We start from the raw sequence: 16,712 nt of genomic DNA, 5'->3' as shown, positions 1-16,712 counted from the left end.
AGGAAGATCCCACATGCCGCAGAGCAACTAAGCCTGTGAGCCACAACTACTGAGCCTTCACTCTAGGGCCCACGAGCCACAACTACTGAGCCCGTGTGCCACAACTACTGAAGCCCACACACCTAGAGCTCGTGCTCCGCAACAAGAGAAGCCACCACAATGAGAAGCCCGTGCACCACAACCAAGAGTAGCCCCCACTCACCGCAACTAGAGAAAGCCCGTGCACAGTAACGAAGACCCAACACAGCCAAAAATAAAAATAAATAAAATAAAATAAATTTATTTAAAAAAAAGTGTTTTGTAATATGAAACTATGACAAAGAAACAGTTTTATGAAAACATCTGAGAACTTTTCCTGAAGTCTATATGAGAGAGTCAGTCCTTTGGTGCTTAAGGATGGCCGAGTTCGCTGTGCCATAAATAATTTCAACTTCATATGCAATTTTATTCCTTTAAACAAGGCACCAAACATTTAATATTTGAATATGTACCTTTTACACAAGGGCTGAAATTCAGTTGTTTTTTTTTTGAAATTCAGTTTTAAATCCAAGATTGCTGCTAGGTTTTTGGACAACAGCCTGACTACCACCAGAGGGTGCCATCTGCTGTTTTCTGCCTGACCAGGATCACCAAAAGGGCGGTGAGAAACTTCCAGCTATACCTGGGGAGAAATTCATTCTGGTCTAGCCACTTCCTTTCTAAATGTAAAATCATGCTGGTGTCAGGCTAGTTGGATAGAATCACCCAGGAAGCTATGAAATGCACATTCTCAGGCACCCCAAAGGCTAACTCAGTAGGTCTGAAGTGGGGTTCAGAAATGCGTAAATTTTTTAAAAAGTTCCCTAGATACTTCTGATGCAGAGCTAGGTTTGCTACCACTGGTGTAGAAGATTTCAAAGAACTGATCCTTTTCAATCAAAATGTTTTGCCATCTGCAGGGCATTTTTTGACAGGGATCAAGATATCAGAAGCCCAGCTGGATAAGCAAAACCTCCTGAGAACAGAATTTCGTTAAGACACCTTACAATAATAATTATCACAGAAATAAAACATTGTTATCTTCAAATTTAAATTTATTAAGACATTCAGCTATGTCTGTCAGTCTACATCCAAATTTGCTACTAAAAATAAAATAAAGTCACGTCCCACATTAGGAATACCGAGTCTGAAAAACACTTTTTGAGCCAAACCTATTGTATAAATAAATGACTAGTTTCTTTTCATATCAAAATTCCCATAAAAAATTACATTCCCCCCTCCCCAGTTCTACCTGTAGCCATGATGAATGTAAAAATTTAAATATGACAAATCCTTGTCAAAGAAAAGGTGCAAAGTCTATTAACAGCTTTAAAAGTGGCATTTGCAGAGTGTGATCATACAGTTATGTACTCATTCCCAAAGTGCAAATATTGCCACAATTTAACACTGTTTTGATTCAGTTGCAAGAATTAAACATTACACAGGATTGAAAAGTACACTTAGGGCCTTTATCAGTGCCCTAAAGCCCTTCCCACTTTGGTCTCCTATACTAACGTGGACTCCAAAGTGTTCATTAGAGTTTTAGTTTACTTCACACAGCCAACACAGTATACGATGTATTAACAAAAGTTTCATATACATCAAAATATTGAAGACTCCATCATAAAGTTCAAGAGTCTCAGATTACATGAATGCACCCGCAAGGCCCAAGTGCCCACCCACCCCCTCCCCCAAAGCACATACGAAGTATGAGCGTGCTTCAATCTTTGAATACAATCAATGCTTTTACGTCTTTGATTTCATTTCAGTGCTGTACAAATAATCACCTGACTGAGTTCCAATTAACTGAGGGAAAAGGGGGTAGAGAAAAGGGCTGGTCACCACTCATACTCTGTAACAAGAATGGTCCTGTCCCATAGAAAGTGAAGTATCAGTTCCACTTCTGCCTGCTTCCTCCCACGGTGTCCTCACGCTCTTTATCCTCCTTTCTTTAGCCCCTTTCAGACACTCAAATCTGATTTTATTTATTCCTTACAAATCAGGGGCCGTTTCTGAAGTTGCTGAGGTTGAATTTTCTTGGCAAACCTCTACCAAACATCAGCATAGGGTATATAAATACATTTTGATTAGCATACTTTGCAAAATTTCTCCCACAAAGTCAAGGGGATGAAAGCAGGTGGTCTCCACTGAGAGTACTTCCTGGATTAGATCCTTGGAATGTCAAGTTTCCTGCCTAATCACCTCATACATTCACTCCTCAAATCTGGGCACAAACTCCATCGTGAGTTAACTTCTCCTCCAGAGTAGCAAAGCATTACTCCTGCTGCTTTTCTTCTAGGCTGACCTCAACAGGATGTGCTGCATCTTTTGCGCTAAGGGGAGTTTCCTTGGGATCACAAGTCCCTTCCTGGCTATCTGATCTTCTGGCAATGCACTCGTCATTGTCCCTAGAACCTTCTTGCACCCCAGTCCCCTGAGGACGCTCCTGGCCTGGGGGTACAGTACCTTCCTGAAGCACATTTTGCTCAGCTCCAGCAGGAGGCTGTGGAACCGGGTCAGCCCCTAACCCTGGCAGCTGCGAGGAGTTTTTGAGGTGGCAGTGGCACAGAGGGCAAGTCTCCTGGACATACAGCCACTTCTTGAGACAGCCTGCGTGGAAGAAATGACTGCAAGGTGTGATCACAGCAGATTTCATGTCCTAAAATGGGGGAAAAAGATAATTCGTAAATGTCTATTATCTAAAATCTTTGCTGCTATGCTCGAGTTCTAGTTCCAACATTTCTTTCTCACAAATTCTCCAGAGAAAATTTGCAACACAGATCTTAGAATAAAACTCATTTTATATTTTTGTAATAATCTTCTTGCCATCAGAGACCCCTTTATACAAATAATACATGAACCACTGGCTAAGCAATTTTTAAAAAGAAGTAAAAACCAAAAATGAGGAAGAAACGACCTTCGTAACGGGGTTCGGACTTAGTATGAAACAAAGGTTATAAAACTGTAGCAGTATGATCACTGGGTCTCCATGAGTATAATTATAACCTCAGGAAATCTGATGAAGATTGGACTTTTTCCACTTTTATCCTTCAACACAGCTCAACACATTATTCCATGATGAAATTATTGGCAAGGAGACAAAATCAGCCACATAACACCAGGGTATTGGCAAGGAAGTGGAAACTTCATTAGGGACAATGTACATCCCAGTTTTCACGATATAAGCCAGTGTTTTTTCAAAGTGCATCAGAATCACCTGGAGTGCTGGCTAACCATGCATATTCTGGGGCCACCCCAGACCTACTGGATATCTGAAGATGGCATTCACAAATCCATAGGTAAAGCAAGCCACCCATGTGACTTTAATGCACACTTAAGTTTAATAACCACTGGAATAAGAAATGGTATACTTTGCACTAGTAGTCCTTACGTAAGATATATTTGGGGAAGGCTAGGGATATGAAGTTTAAATTGTAACAACATACATTTGGTTGATCAACCATTAATTTTGTTTAAAGTCCCAAAACAAGGAGTTGTGGCTCTAATAGAAATTCCTTGCCAAGAACTGGTAACACCTGGGAGTCAACTTTTAAGCAGAAAGCCATCCAAGGAAGAGCAGCCAGCTAGGAAGGTAAGCAATTTGAGTTTTATTTTCAGTGTGATATCAGCAGGTAGTTCAAGCACCTCAAAAAAAGTGATGTGACAACAGGAAATACAAAAAGAGGACTCTCAAATCCCAGAGATGGTATATTTAGACATAGGCTGCTGAAGTTGATGCGCCACAAATCTGTCTTGGATATGCTTTGTCCTGCATACAACAAGGCTACCGAGCACAAAGGACCCAAAAGAAGACAATGACCACTTAACTTTGGGGGAATCTACATTGCTCCTCAATCCCCCAAATGCAAAAACAACCTGGAAAATATTATTTTGCTAGTACCCAAAAGTATGCTCTAATAACAATCAAACAGTGGCAGCTTAATTTTACTCTTAGGAAAAATTCTTATTCTAGATGGCCTTCACGCACAAACACATACACATCCCATCTGCACTGTAAAGCAGCCTTGGAGCAAGTACCTCTCCTGTATACTCACTGACACTATCTATAGTTTTTTTCCACCAGCCCACACTTTTTAAGAGTGATTTGAAAGGAACAGTTTGTGCTGTGGCCCAGAATTTCTGCCCATACTTCCAACAGTACAGTTAGCTGTAAAAAGCTGCTACTCAATCACCCTCCTGCACAGGTGACTGGTGACTAAACTCTAGGCCTGTTGTTTGTTACTGTTGTATTTCCAAGCTGATTTAAATACTATCTTTCAATTCTTGCTAGAAGGCAGTCATCAGCTATTGAGGGCTCACGTGCCAAAGATGCCAGGGAGGCCAACCATAATGTACACCAACTGGGTGCCTCTGCCATATCTCCTGCCCCCCACTTCCACACAGAGGCTGCATCCACCTCAGATATACCTCAGCCCACAAGGAAGCGCATACTCTCTCCACCTACGTCAAGTGAATGAACGTTTACTCCCTACCCTGGAAATACCAGAAGGAAAGAGTCAGAATCTTGGCACACCACTTTTCAGAAGTTGCTGACTCCTGAATGATAGTATGTATTTGATAGTACACGTGTGTGTGTGTGTGTGTGTGTGTGTGTGTGTGTGTGTGTGTATATTCAGGAGTAAATATAAAATACACCTGACCTGTTTTTCCTTTATTTATGGGTGAGCAATAATGTTGAAAATAACAATAAATTAGAACTTGAGGAACTAAATTTAAAACTTACTTTAGAAATAAAATGGAAATATTTTATCAGGTCTTTAATAATATCTGAGGCCCACTTTTTTTTTACCCAGGAGATAATTTCTGCCTGGAAATTTAACTTGAATTTGGATAATGTGGTTAAAGTTGTAAGGGATACATGGTATGAACCACCCAAATGGCTTCTTACTGTATGAGTTACCTGATAACAGATGGCACAAATATCATTGTGTTTCTCAAGCTGCTCTTTCGTAGCAATGGGTAATGATTTAATCTTATTCACAGCGTCCCTTCGGAGAAGGAAGCTCTTCCACCCCAGCTGGGCCCGAAGCCACACATTATAGTAGGAATGGATGAAGATGATCATTGAGCCCATTACTGTCCATTCTCCAAAGATGGTCTCGGAGACGCCATAGGCCACCACACAGAGGGCCACAAGAAACTCCAGCAGGCGGTAAGTGCCGTTCACATAGTAGATGACATCATCCATGTTTTCTACTGGCTCTTTTCTGAATTCCTCAACCATAAATAAGACATAAATAAAAAGTGTTCCTAGAACCTGAAAAAAAAAAGATGTATATAATCACTAATAAAGTTTTTCCTAGACTTTAAGTGATAACACATTACTAATACCTTTAGTATACCAGATTTCATAACCATAGGAGACAGTGGTACAATTAAAATGTGGGTGATCTCAGTAATACAGATCTTTGATACTGAAAAGTACCTTGAGATATAACTTTACTAAAATGATTCTGATTAGTAATCAGTCTTCTCTGACATTCTTTCCTTCTTTCCCCTGGTCACCAAACCCCTCACAATTCTATCTAAAATTTCCTAATTCTGTACTCATATCTATTCCTCAACTTTCAAAGAACCTTTACTTCTACAAGAAACAATGAATAAATCTTTATTGCCAGTGCTACATTTTTCTTTTACTTGTTACTGATTAGGCAGCCAAGATACACTTTTAAGTTACAGTAAGTTTATCCATTCCATGGTAACATTGTGTGTGTGTGTGTGTGTGTGTGTGTGTAAAGTATATATCATGTCTGTGTAATACATACACAGGTATCATTTATTTATATACATTATGAAACTATGGATATTTTTGAGTGGGCAAAATGTGCTCCAAACAAGCACTGAAATCTTTTAATATTTTATAGTTACTTATCTATTTAAGATTTACGCGACAGTTCTGTATCATACCATTTTGAAAAAGAGATATTGCAAAGTTTAATTACCTCGATTAAAAAAAACTACAGTGACAGATAGGCTTAGTATTTTAATAACCTACCTTCTAACGCCTATGCTCAAATAAATGTAATGCATTCTAGTAAAGAGGATGGGAAGTAATCACCTAAATAGACCACTTATCATCATTAATCTTGAAAAAGTTTAATTCCTTTCCTGGAAGGAAAAGTAAGAAAATCAGTTATTATATAAAGTTAATTAATCCTGGGCTTACCTGAAGAGAGGTGAGAATGCTGCTAGAAATAATGATGAGAAGCCAAAAATCCATGTGGAAAAACTGGCAAATCATATAAGCCATATATGCAGGGAACACCAGTAAAAATAAACAAAGGCTCACAGCACGGAAGTGTTTCCATAAACTCCTAGAGAAAGAAAAGTATCCTTTTAACATGCCTGTCACCTAGCAGCACAACTAACCAATCTTGTGCCATGCTTCAATTTCACAGCATTTTACTGCACACCCTTCTCCATGCCAGTCACAGTGCTAGATTTCAGGGCAAGTCATGTCAAAGGCTTCAAAGCACCTTTTCTCTTAACACCCCACACTCAGTCAGTTGACAAGTACCACCAATTCTTTTTTTTTTCTGAATAGTTTGCTTTCAATCTCATTCCCATTCCAAGCAATCTCAAAGCGATGTCAGGCTTTTATAGCATTAAACTTCAACAATTTTAACAGTAATGTGCTGTCTTAAATTGTGACGTCCTCTCCTCACCTGCACCACCCTGGATGAAAATCTCTGCAGCCGTGAGTGCAGTGTTACTAAGAGGAATGGCTCTCCGATGAGCAGGGGTATTACCCCTCACATCTGTTGAGGTTGGGGAAAAACTATGAACCACTGCACTTTAAGACCTACTAGCTGATCTTCCTTCCCTTCTAGCCCCTGTTCCTAGAGAGATTAATCGTTCTAAAGCTCTGCTAGCATAATACTGTCAATACCTTCTCTAAACTTCCTAGCCTGGCATTTTAGGTCCTCCACTCCCAATTTTTTTTTTTTTAGCCTTTTTTAAATTTATTTTTCGGGGGCTGTGTTGGGTCTTTGTTGCTGCACGCGGGCTTTCTCTAGTTGCGGCGAGCGGGGGCTACTCTTCGTTGCGGTGTGCAAGCTTCTTATTGTGATGGCTTCTCTTGTTGCAGAGCATGGGCTCCAGCAGTTGCAGCATGCAAGCTCAGTAGTTGTGGCCCACAGGCTTAGTTGCTCCGCAGCATGTGGGATCTTCCCAGACGAGGGCTTGAACCCATGTCCCCACACTGGCAGGTGGATTCTCAACCACTGTGACACCAGGGAAGTCCCTATCACTCCCAATTTTTTGGTCCAAACTTGCCAACATCTGTCCCTCACTACAAGCAAAGATGGTTAACTCTCTTCCCAAAAAAACACAAGCACTCTTAAAAATTCCACCAGAAATGCCTGCATCCCACTCTCTCCTTTTCTAAACGCTTTAGACTAGCTCAAGCTAAACAAATATATTTATACAGGTAATGATATCCTTTCCCCAGGAATCACCTACCCTCTCAGAATTCTTAACATCTGTACCAAACAATCATACAATAAATTGAAGCACTGCTTCAATATATAGATATTTATATATAATATTTTACACATTATGTATCATATACACCTAAACATTCTTACTTATATTTTTATTTTATATTTATTATTTAAATAAAAATATTTTATATATGTACACACATTTTTAAAAAGTCTTATCACCCATATTTAATCTCCTCAAAAATAGGATAACTCCAGCTCCTAAGCACAGAGGCTTGTTTGAAGTAAGTGCCAAATAAAACTTGAAAACTTATTTCTGCTTGATATTTTTCAAATTATTTTCCATCAATTACTACCTTTTCTTACCTACCCATCTATCCACCCAAGTGCAAAGCCCTATGATATAAGCAGGACAAAAGTTAATTGTGGTCATTACACAGCAGAACAGTTCCATGTATAACTTTATGCTTTTAAGACACCCAACAAGTCAAGAAATTTCTTAGACTTAGATTTCAGCTTCTGATTCCACTTGAATCCTCCTTGTCAATAGTGGAATACACAGCAGGAGTCCCCTAGTTATGGCAAAAGGAGAAGGAACATAATCTTTTCTTTTATTTAGCTCTTCGTACATTGTACTATTCTAACAACTCATTCCTTAAATATACCCCAAATTTAATAGATTGTAAACCAACTTCTAAAAGAAAAATGACACAAAACCCTCCCCCAACAAGTGCCTTAAGCAGAACCTTGAAAAAATCTTTCTGTGCAATAATAAAAAAGGTATGATTTCCACCCCCTACAAGTTTATTATTTACTTTATATATCCAATTTATAAGACAAATGATGATGTAATGACTTATTACCCCAACAGGGGTTTAAAGAGAAAAAAAAAAAAAAGATGCTAGATACTTCCATTTCCTTGGTAAATAAAAGCCAAAGTTGGAGTAATTTTTTAACATAAGGATCACAAATCTAGAAAGAAATCAGCGTGAGCCCCAAACAGCCATCCCCTCTCTTAAAAAAACTCAATTACAATCTATGTAAACTGAATATCAAGTCTTAAATCATTTAATGACTCTCTAATAAAAACAAACACAGATTATTTAAAAACATTACGAGGAAACGTGAATTTCAACCAAAATAGTTTAAAGCTCATAGCCACAATAATTATGCTGTTTTAATTAAATATCAGCATCTGTGATATGTTCTCAAGTCCATGTGAAGTATCTCAAGGAGACAGAAGAGTAACATAAATCATCCTGCCTACCTTTAACTCTACTACAACATAGGTGGGAGGAGAAATAACCACACTAAGTTAAATGCTATACTGTGTGGGACTGTCCACGGTTAGCAAGTCTGATAAGAAAGTAAATTATTATTCTGGTTAAAATTAAAGCTAGGTACTTTGGAAAGTGTTTTACATCTTTTCTTGTCACACATTTTTCTTATGAGAAGTTAAGGAACAAATATAAACCTGCCACAGTAGACCCGCTTTGAGATTCCAAACTTTTACTTTTTTTAAAGAAAAGCAGGCAGTAGTTATAATAGGGCAATTTGCCTTAAAACTTTAAATATATTTTTCAAAATCAAGCAGGCTGTGATTCACTTATATAATTTACATATATATACAAACATATATTTATACATGTACACAGAAAAGTAAATATAACATGATGCCAACAGTTTTAAACTTACATCTGATTTCTATGTTTCATATACACACAAACATTACATACATGTTTATCCTTATTTAAGCAGTTAAAATTCAATAAAAATCTAATTTAAAATTAAACATAAAATGAATAGTGGGGCTTCCCTGGTGGCGCAGTGATTGAGAGTCCACCTGCCGATGCAGGGGACATGGGTTTGTGCCCTGGTCCGGGAGGATCCCACATGCCGTGTAGCGGCTGGGCCCGTGAGCCATGGCCGCTGAGCCTGCACGTCCGGAGCCTGTGCTCCGCAACGGGAGAGGCCACAACAGTGAGAGGCGCGCGTAACCCAAAAAAAAAAAAAACCAAAAACGAATAGCGGAATTTGAAAATCTGCTATATCATTTGAATACAGTAGACTCTAGTTGTAAAATTCCTTGCTAACAACTGTAATAAAATTCCTGGATAAAAGTAACAATTATATCTACGGCTGAAACTATCTGAGACACATTTTTAAGTTTAAACACTGGAAATTACCTCCAGTCCTAGCAACACCAAGACGTGTGAGGATTTTCCCCTAATAATTACTTCCTTAACGACAGAGAGAAGCAGAGTTTCAGTATTACCTTTTAATTGTTAACCTAATGTGAGAATTAGGAAATTTTTCCATTTCCTTTTTTAATGGTACACTTAACTGAATTAATTACAAACCTGGTACACTTAATTGAATTAATCACAATCCTCTGTTCAGAATGCACTATCGTTATTGGTCTGTGCACGTCCCCCTTTTTTATTAGTTCATAATCCAATTAGCTATTTTAAATACCTGAAATGTAGCAAGCATTCATGAACCCATCTCCCCGTACAAAAGAGGCCCTGGACCATGTGGCAGGCCAGCCTAGTCCATGTCCTGCCTCCCTCCACCCAATGAAACCATTTCATGAGTCCTGCACTCTTCACTCTCTTGCTTGCTTCCCTTTCTACAGTTTTGTTTATCCATATGTACTCCTAAAGAGTGTATTTTAAAATTCTGTTTTTGATATAAAAATAACATTCTAGGGCTTCCCTGGTGGCGCAGTGGTTGAGAGTCCGCCTGCCGATGCAGGGAACACGGGTTCGTGCCCCGGTCCGGGAAGATCCCACATGCCGCGGAGCAGCTAGGCCTGTGAGCCATGGCCTCTGGGCCTGTGCGTCCGGAGCCTGTGCTCCGCAATGGAGAGACCACAACAGTGAGAGGCCCGCGTACCGCAAAACAAAACAAAACAAAACATTCTATATTGTCATCTTTGGGGATTTACTTTATATATTGCTATGAATCATTCAAAATGTTTAATGCATCACTATGTTTTTAACATTCCACTGTGGCTATTATCACAGTTATTCACCCCCTTTCCTGTTTGATTGGCATATGATTTGTTCCCAGGTTTCTGCTATTGTGAATTGTGCTATGAACATTCTTCTACATGTCCCTCCTGAACATGCACAAGAATGTCTTGAGTATCTACATAGGAGACAATGCTAAACTGTTTTCCAAAGTGATTACACTAATTTACACTCCCACCAGAAACGTGGGATATCTGGGGACCTATGTTTTCTTCTACCCTAGGTATCAGCTTTCTTTCCTCTCTCTCCCTTCCTTCCTTCTTTTCTATTATTTATTCATTGCCACTTCCACAGGTTTAAAACAGTATCTCACAGCAGTCTTGATTCACATTTCTCTGACCACTAAAGACACTGAACCTCTCTTCATATTCATTGTTTCCGCTTTCACTAAAAGCCTGATGATGTATTTTATCCACTTCTCTCACCAATCTGAGCTATTTACATATATATTCTTGATAGTAATTCTTGAGGAAGTGTGAATACTATAGATATCTTCTCCCAGGGTTGTAACTATCATTTCTAATACAAGTTTCCTTTAGGTTTAGAAAATGTTATTAATTTTGATAGTTAGATTTATCATTCTTTTCTTTCATAATCATAGTCATTCTTAGTCTCAGTCTTTCACGGCCAGTTCCATCAGTTTAATAATTTTTTTTTTCCTACTTGAAGGTCCAAAATATACTACTCTATGCAGATTTAATTTTTTATTTTGACATTTAAGGCTCTACCATTCTGGAGTTGATTCTTTTGTTTACGGATGTGAGACAGGAATCCAATTCCACCTTTTTCCAATTAGAAACCATTTCTTTCCAGCTACATTACAGAAGAGAACCACCTGCCCCACTCATCTAACATGCCACTTCGGCCATACACCAAAGTCCCATATATATATGGACCTGTCTGGGGGCTCTGTTCCATTGGTCAAGTTGTCTATACTTGAGCCAATTATTATAAAAACTTCACAGTATCTCCTATTGTGAGTGAAATAAACTTTATCTTTCTCAAATTGTCTGTTTGATTTCAATATGGATTTATACTGGTTTCAAAGAATGAGCAGGGGTCGGGGGATAGTCTTTCTATTGTCTGAAAGCATTTGTTTAAAACAGGGATATCTGCTCCTTCAATGTTTGGTAGAGCTTGCCTATAACACCATCTGAGTCAGGATGTTTACCATTTGCTTCCATTTCTTTAACAGAACTATCCAAGCTTTTTAATTCTTAAGTCAGCTCTAATAAGTTTTATTTTTCTCACAACTTTTCCATTTCATTTGTTTTAAAAAGTACTGCCATTTAACTGTTGATTGTATATTCTAATTACCATAGGCAGTAGTGGGAGAGAAGAAAGAACAGAACTGTAACTGTTCATTCCTATCTCATCCTGTCACAGCCAAGAGCCTCTCTTGCCTCAGGCCAATTAATGCTGCTACAGACACGAGTAACAACAGTGACACCAATCCAAAATAACCACTCCACACCAACACACAGGGCTTCTCAGTCTTGCTTCTTTCCCTCTAAATTTCCTCTGTATTTGATCTTGGAGGAAGAAGCCAGTAATGATGCTAGTTCAGCACCCTGGAAGGACCCAGAACTGAATTTACTGGTGCCTATGGCAGTGAAATTATGGTCTTATTTCTCTCTCTTTTCCAAACTTTCTATTGTATTATATCAGTCTTTTAATTGGTATAATTAATAATACTAAAGTATACTGCCAGAGACGACAAAATATTAACTGTACTTAGGTCAAAACCCCAATTTAAGTGACTATTTAACTAAGTTCACCATTGAATTCAACATCTTAAATGCTTCTGCTGAGAAACCTTAAACCTAAAAACCAATCTCAAATAAGTATAATGATTAAAATTATCTGAAACATATCCAAGAGCTTTGAGCTTATTTAAATTAAATTGACTCTTTCAGCCATTCTATGGGTTTGACAAGTTTTCAGAATGTTTGGCGATATGGGGATAGAAAGATAAATCTGATTAACTATAATTAAAATGTTAATTTCCTTACTTATAAAGCACCACCAAGGAAGCAATTAAATCGGGTATTTCAATAATCAATAATCAGAGTGTGTAGAAGCATGCTGGAAAAAAATAGTGGCACTGAGTTTTAAGCAATTCCTTATAGAAAATCCTTGTATAAATTACCATAAGCCTACCATTAGGTAGGTTACACTCCTACCATTCTTAGACATCCACTGAATTATACATATTTACATCATAGTATCTTAAAGAGCCAAATAATTTGACTTTTATTCCTTATGAAAATTTCTGTAATATGAGATGAATATGAATCCAGCTGGTCCCATAAGGTGTCAAGAACCCCCATTATAACCTCAGTTAGTTGCAAAACGCCATCAGATGAGACTGTTATTCCATAAATGCCTATCTTTTTGTTTTTTTTTTTCCGGTACGCGAGCCTCTCATTGTTGTGGCCTCTTCCATTGCAGAGCACAGGCTCCGGACGCACAGGCTCAGTGGCCATGGCTCACGGGCCCAGCCGCTCGGCGACATGTGGGATCTTCCTGGACTGGGGCACGAACCCGTGTTCCCTGAATCGGCAGGCGGACTCTCAACCACTGTGCCACCAGGGAAGCCCCATAAATGCCTATCTTTATGATTGTCTGAAACCTTTACTTTTCTCTCCTTCATTTGCCCTTTCTCTCAATGCTTCCTCTCCTTTAGCACTGCACAGAATAAAATTGTATATTATTTGTTATATTTACTGTGCTGAATTTTATGCTCTACATTCTTAATTTTAAAACTGTATAAGTATAAAAAAGTACTACATTTCTCTGAAGAAGAAAAAGCTGATTTGTAATTACTTGGCCTTTAATGTGACTTTTTATATACAAGAATGTTGAGAAAAAAACCCCAGAAAAGTCAAATACATACAAAAAATAAAAAGGTAAACTTGTTAATAAGCTAATACCAATTATTTATCCATCTTGTCTCTAAACAATACCTAGATCTTCAGACAACAAACTTATGTAAACAATATGACAAAAATTTCTTTTAGGAAGTTTCTTACTTGTCTCGAGATGCTCCCAGCGCCAAAACAATAGGATCTGCAATCTCTAACATAGACTGCAGGATAGAAGCTACAACAATGAAAAGGATAATACTGAGCAGGAATGCCCGGTGAACAACCTGCAGCTCTATCAGACCAGTCTGCACCGCCAGGATTAACAGCGTAACTCCTTCTGTCATGCCCCTAGAAAAGCACACGTTTTTGGAAAAATAAACAATAATCAGAATCGCATTTAATTCCGAGGGAAAATAATCCAAAGGCTTAGACTGTTATTACATATTTGTGATCTATTCTGACTTCGACAAAAGAACTTGATCAGAATATTAATGTCAGTGTCATAAAATACAAGCATAATGTATCACTACATGTGCAAAACATAATAGCTATAATTTTAGCATACAGTGAGAAGAAAAAAAGCAACTTCTCAGATAAATAAAAGTATTCTAACCAGGCTTGGCTAACGAGTCAGACACTCCTACCATTCTTAGATAGCCACTGAATTATATACATATTTACATCATGAGCTATATCCCGATTATAAAATAAGAGAACCACAGGTGAATGTCTCTATAATCTTGGAGTAGGGAAGGTCTATTTAAGAAGACCATAAGAACCAGAGACGTAAACAAAAATACTTTTTTTGAAATTCAATTTCCATATGGAAAATATATACAAAGTCCTAAGACCTTTTTATCTTATTGACTTGAATTATAAAGAATCTTACAAATAAACGAGAAATGAGCAAAGGACAGGTACAGTTTTCAGATACACAAATTAGCAAATATTTCAAAGCCTGATGACCCAAGTACTGACAAGGAATGTAAAAAAATATGGGCAGGCTAATGTTGAGATATAAACAGGTAAAATGTTTCTGGAGAAGAATTGCTAATAAATTTAAAATGTACATACCCTTCAATTCAATAATATTACTAGTAATTTACCCTATGGATGTACTACAAAAGATATATATAGATTTTTAAGATATATATATACACATACACACACACACACACACACACACACACACACACACACATAGATTTGAGAGATAAAGTGAACAATGGAACATATTATGTGACATCATGGGGATACAATCAGTAAAATCCAGACTGAAAAACTAAGTAGGACAAATAATCCGATGTCTTCAACAAATAACATTGAAGGGAAAAAATAAAGAGATAGCAGGAAATTAAATATTGAAAGAGACTTAAGAGGCATACCAGTCAACTACAACATGGGCATTATTTGGATCCTGAGTTGAGCAAACAAAATGTTTTTTAAAATTTAGACAGATAATTAGGGAAATATGAACACCAACTGGGTATCTGGTGTCAAGGAATTCTTCTATCAGAAATGAATGCTCTATTGTAGTTATGGTTTTTTCCTAAAAGATTTAGAGGTAAAATAATATTATATCTGGGATTTGCTCCAAACAAATGCAGCTAGGGAGGGGGTGTTATGGGACAAGGTAGGTGGAATTGACAGGGGCACACAACACACAACACTGGCCATATTACTGGAGATGGGTGCCAGGTACATACATAGGGGTTCATTTTACTATTTTCTCAGCTTTACTGGTTTAAAATTTTCCTAATTAAGGGTTTAAAAAGAGAGACATGAACAAAGACACTCATAGCAGCATTACTTTTAAATAGCAAAAAAAAAAAGATACATTATTTTTGCAATACTATGCATTCATCGAAAAGAATGAGGTGTATGTGTTGACATAAAAACAAAACAAAAAAACCTATCTAAACCATATTAAGTGACAAGATAAGGTACAGAACAATGTGTATAGTATGTGGAAAAGACTATATATACTTTTCCCTATAAGAAATGTTTTAAATTACCATCTATAGCTGTTACCTTTGGGGAGAGGAAATGGGAAGTAGGGGAAGAAAGTTGTCATTTTCCATTTTGTGCTTTCTGAATGGTATGAATTCTGTGAACTTAAACATGAATTATTTTTCTGTCTTGTCCCCACTCCCTTTTTCCATTATAAAGGTGTTAGCTGGGACTGGCAGGAAAATTACAGAGCACAGGTTTTTTCTTTTCTGTCATTAAAAAACTAATATACAACAAATTAAAATTTCCCCTCAATTTACAAGGTACTCAGCATCTACTAATCATGAAATATTCCATAAAAATTTAAATACTTTAAGAAGAGGTTACATAAACTTATATAAATGAAACCATTAAACCTCTATGTTAATTCAGATAACAGAAATCATGACAAGTTCTAGAAGTAGTTTCCTAATACCTGATCTTAGTGATTTAATAACAACTGGAATAACTATTCTGCATCCTCATTAATGCATTCTTTGAAACTTCAATCAATGTCAAAATTATGTTCAAACATAAAAAAAAATCTTTAAGAAAGTATCGAATTTAGAAATCTGATTTTAACAGAGCAACACAAACGTCAAATGGGAAAAAGCAAGCTATCCAAAAATCTCTTAAATAAATCTAGGAAAGGAAAGTGTCTAATATACATTGTTATGTACATATAATAAAAATACATCTTTTATACACAGAAATTTAGTTATTTTTTCATAGTATTTTAATCTAAATATTGCAACCATTCCAAAAAAAAAGTCCTCAAAATTCCATTTCCTCTAAAATTCATCAACAAAGAAATTCATCATTCCTTCTTCAAGTTACATAAGATTTAAATGTCTAGAGCTATTCAGGGTGAAGAACTTACCGATTCATGGCAGGATCATTCATGAAAGCTCGATAACCCTGCAAGTAAAACTTGCAGAGTGTCAGAACACCCAAGGCAACAAAAGAAACCGTGAAGACCAAACCCAAAAGTGAGTAAGGAGTGCTGCAGCATTCAGCAATACTAGAAAAAAAGGGGGGGGAAATATTGTCCGATAAAAATTGCTTATTTGGAATTGAAACATCTTAGGCCTTTAAATAACCACCAAGCTTGATCTGATCCTCAATGAAAACACCCAAAATTTGAGATGAAATCACCTAACCACTCTGTTAATAATTTAAATCCATTCTTATTAGTATCCTAACCTCATTTTTCTAACTCTTTGGCAAATATTCAGCACATAGCACCAAATCTGAAACACAGTCTTTTTTATTTTTATTAACTATCATCTCCTTCAAAGGTAGTAAAACTCTGAAGGCTTAAATCTTGTTCAAACCTTAAGAAA

At 37.2% G+C, this 16,712-nt stretch overlaps 1 protein-coding gene across 4 annotated transcripts in view; it reads right to left on the bottom strand.

Annotated features, from left to right (window-relative positions):
- Nucleotides 1-254: 254 nt before the first annotated feature.
- RNF145 (ring finger protein 145) overlaps nt 255-16,712 on the bottom strand; it is a 65,921-nt gene continuing 49,463 nt past the window's right edge. For all 4 annotated transcript variants that reach the window (XM_089906145.1, XM_022566003.3, XM_089906146.1 and 1 more), the window contains 5 exons: nt 16,250-16,390; nt 13,546-13,728; nt 6,206-6,353; nt 4,940-5,296; nt 255-2,677 (listed from right to left, as the gene is read on the bottom strand). In XM_089906145.1, the coding sequence (XP_089762271.1) occupies nt 2,294-2,677; nt 4,940-5,296; nt 6,206-6,353; nt 13,546-13,728; nt 16,250-16,390 (1,213 nt within the window). In that variant the 3' untranslated portion in view covers nt 255-2,293. The remainder of the gene's footprint in view (nt 2,678-4,939; nt 5,297-6,205; nt 6,354-13,545; nt 13,729-16,249; nt 16,391-16,712) is intronic.

Source organism: Delphinapterus leucas, unplaced genomic scaffold, assembly GCF_059928025.1.
Source record: "Delphinapterus leucas isolate spDelLeu-1000000601 "Yukka" unplaced genomic scaffold, BTC_Dleu_Yukka2 spDelLeu_asBTCV2_sq79, whole genome shotgun sequence".
NCBI classification, from domain to species: domain Eukaryota; kingdom Metazoa; phylum Chordata; class Mammalia; order Artiodactyla; family Monodontidae; genus Delphinapterus; species Delphinapterus leucas.
The sequence above is the reverse complement of the archived record's forward strand: the minus strand, read 5'-3'. Positions and strand labels throughout refer to the sequence as shown.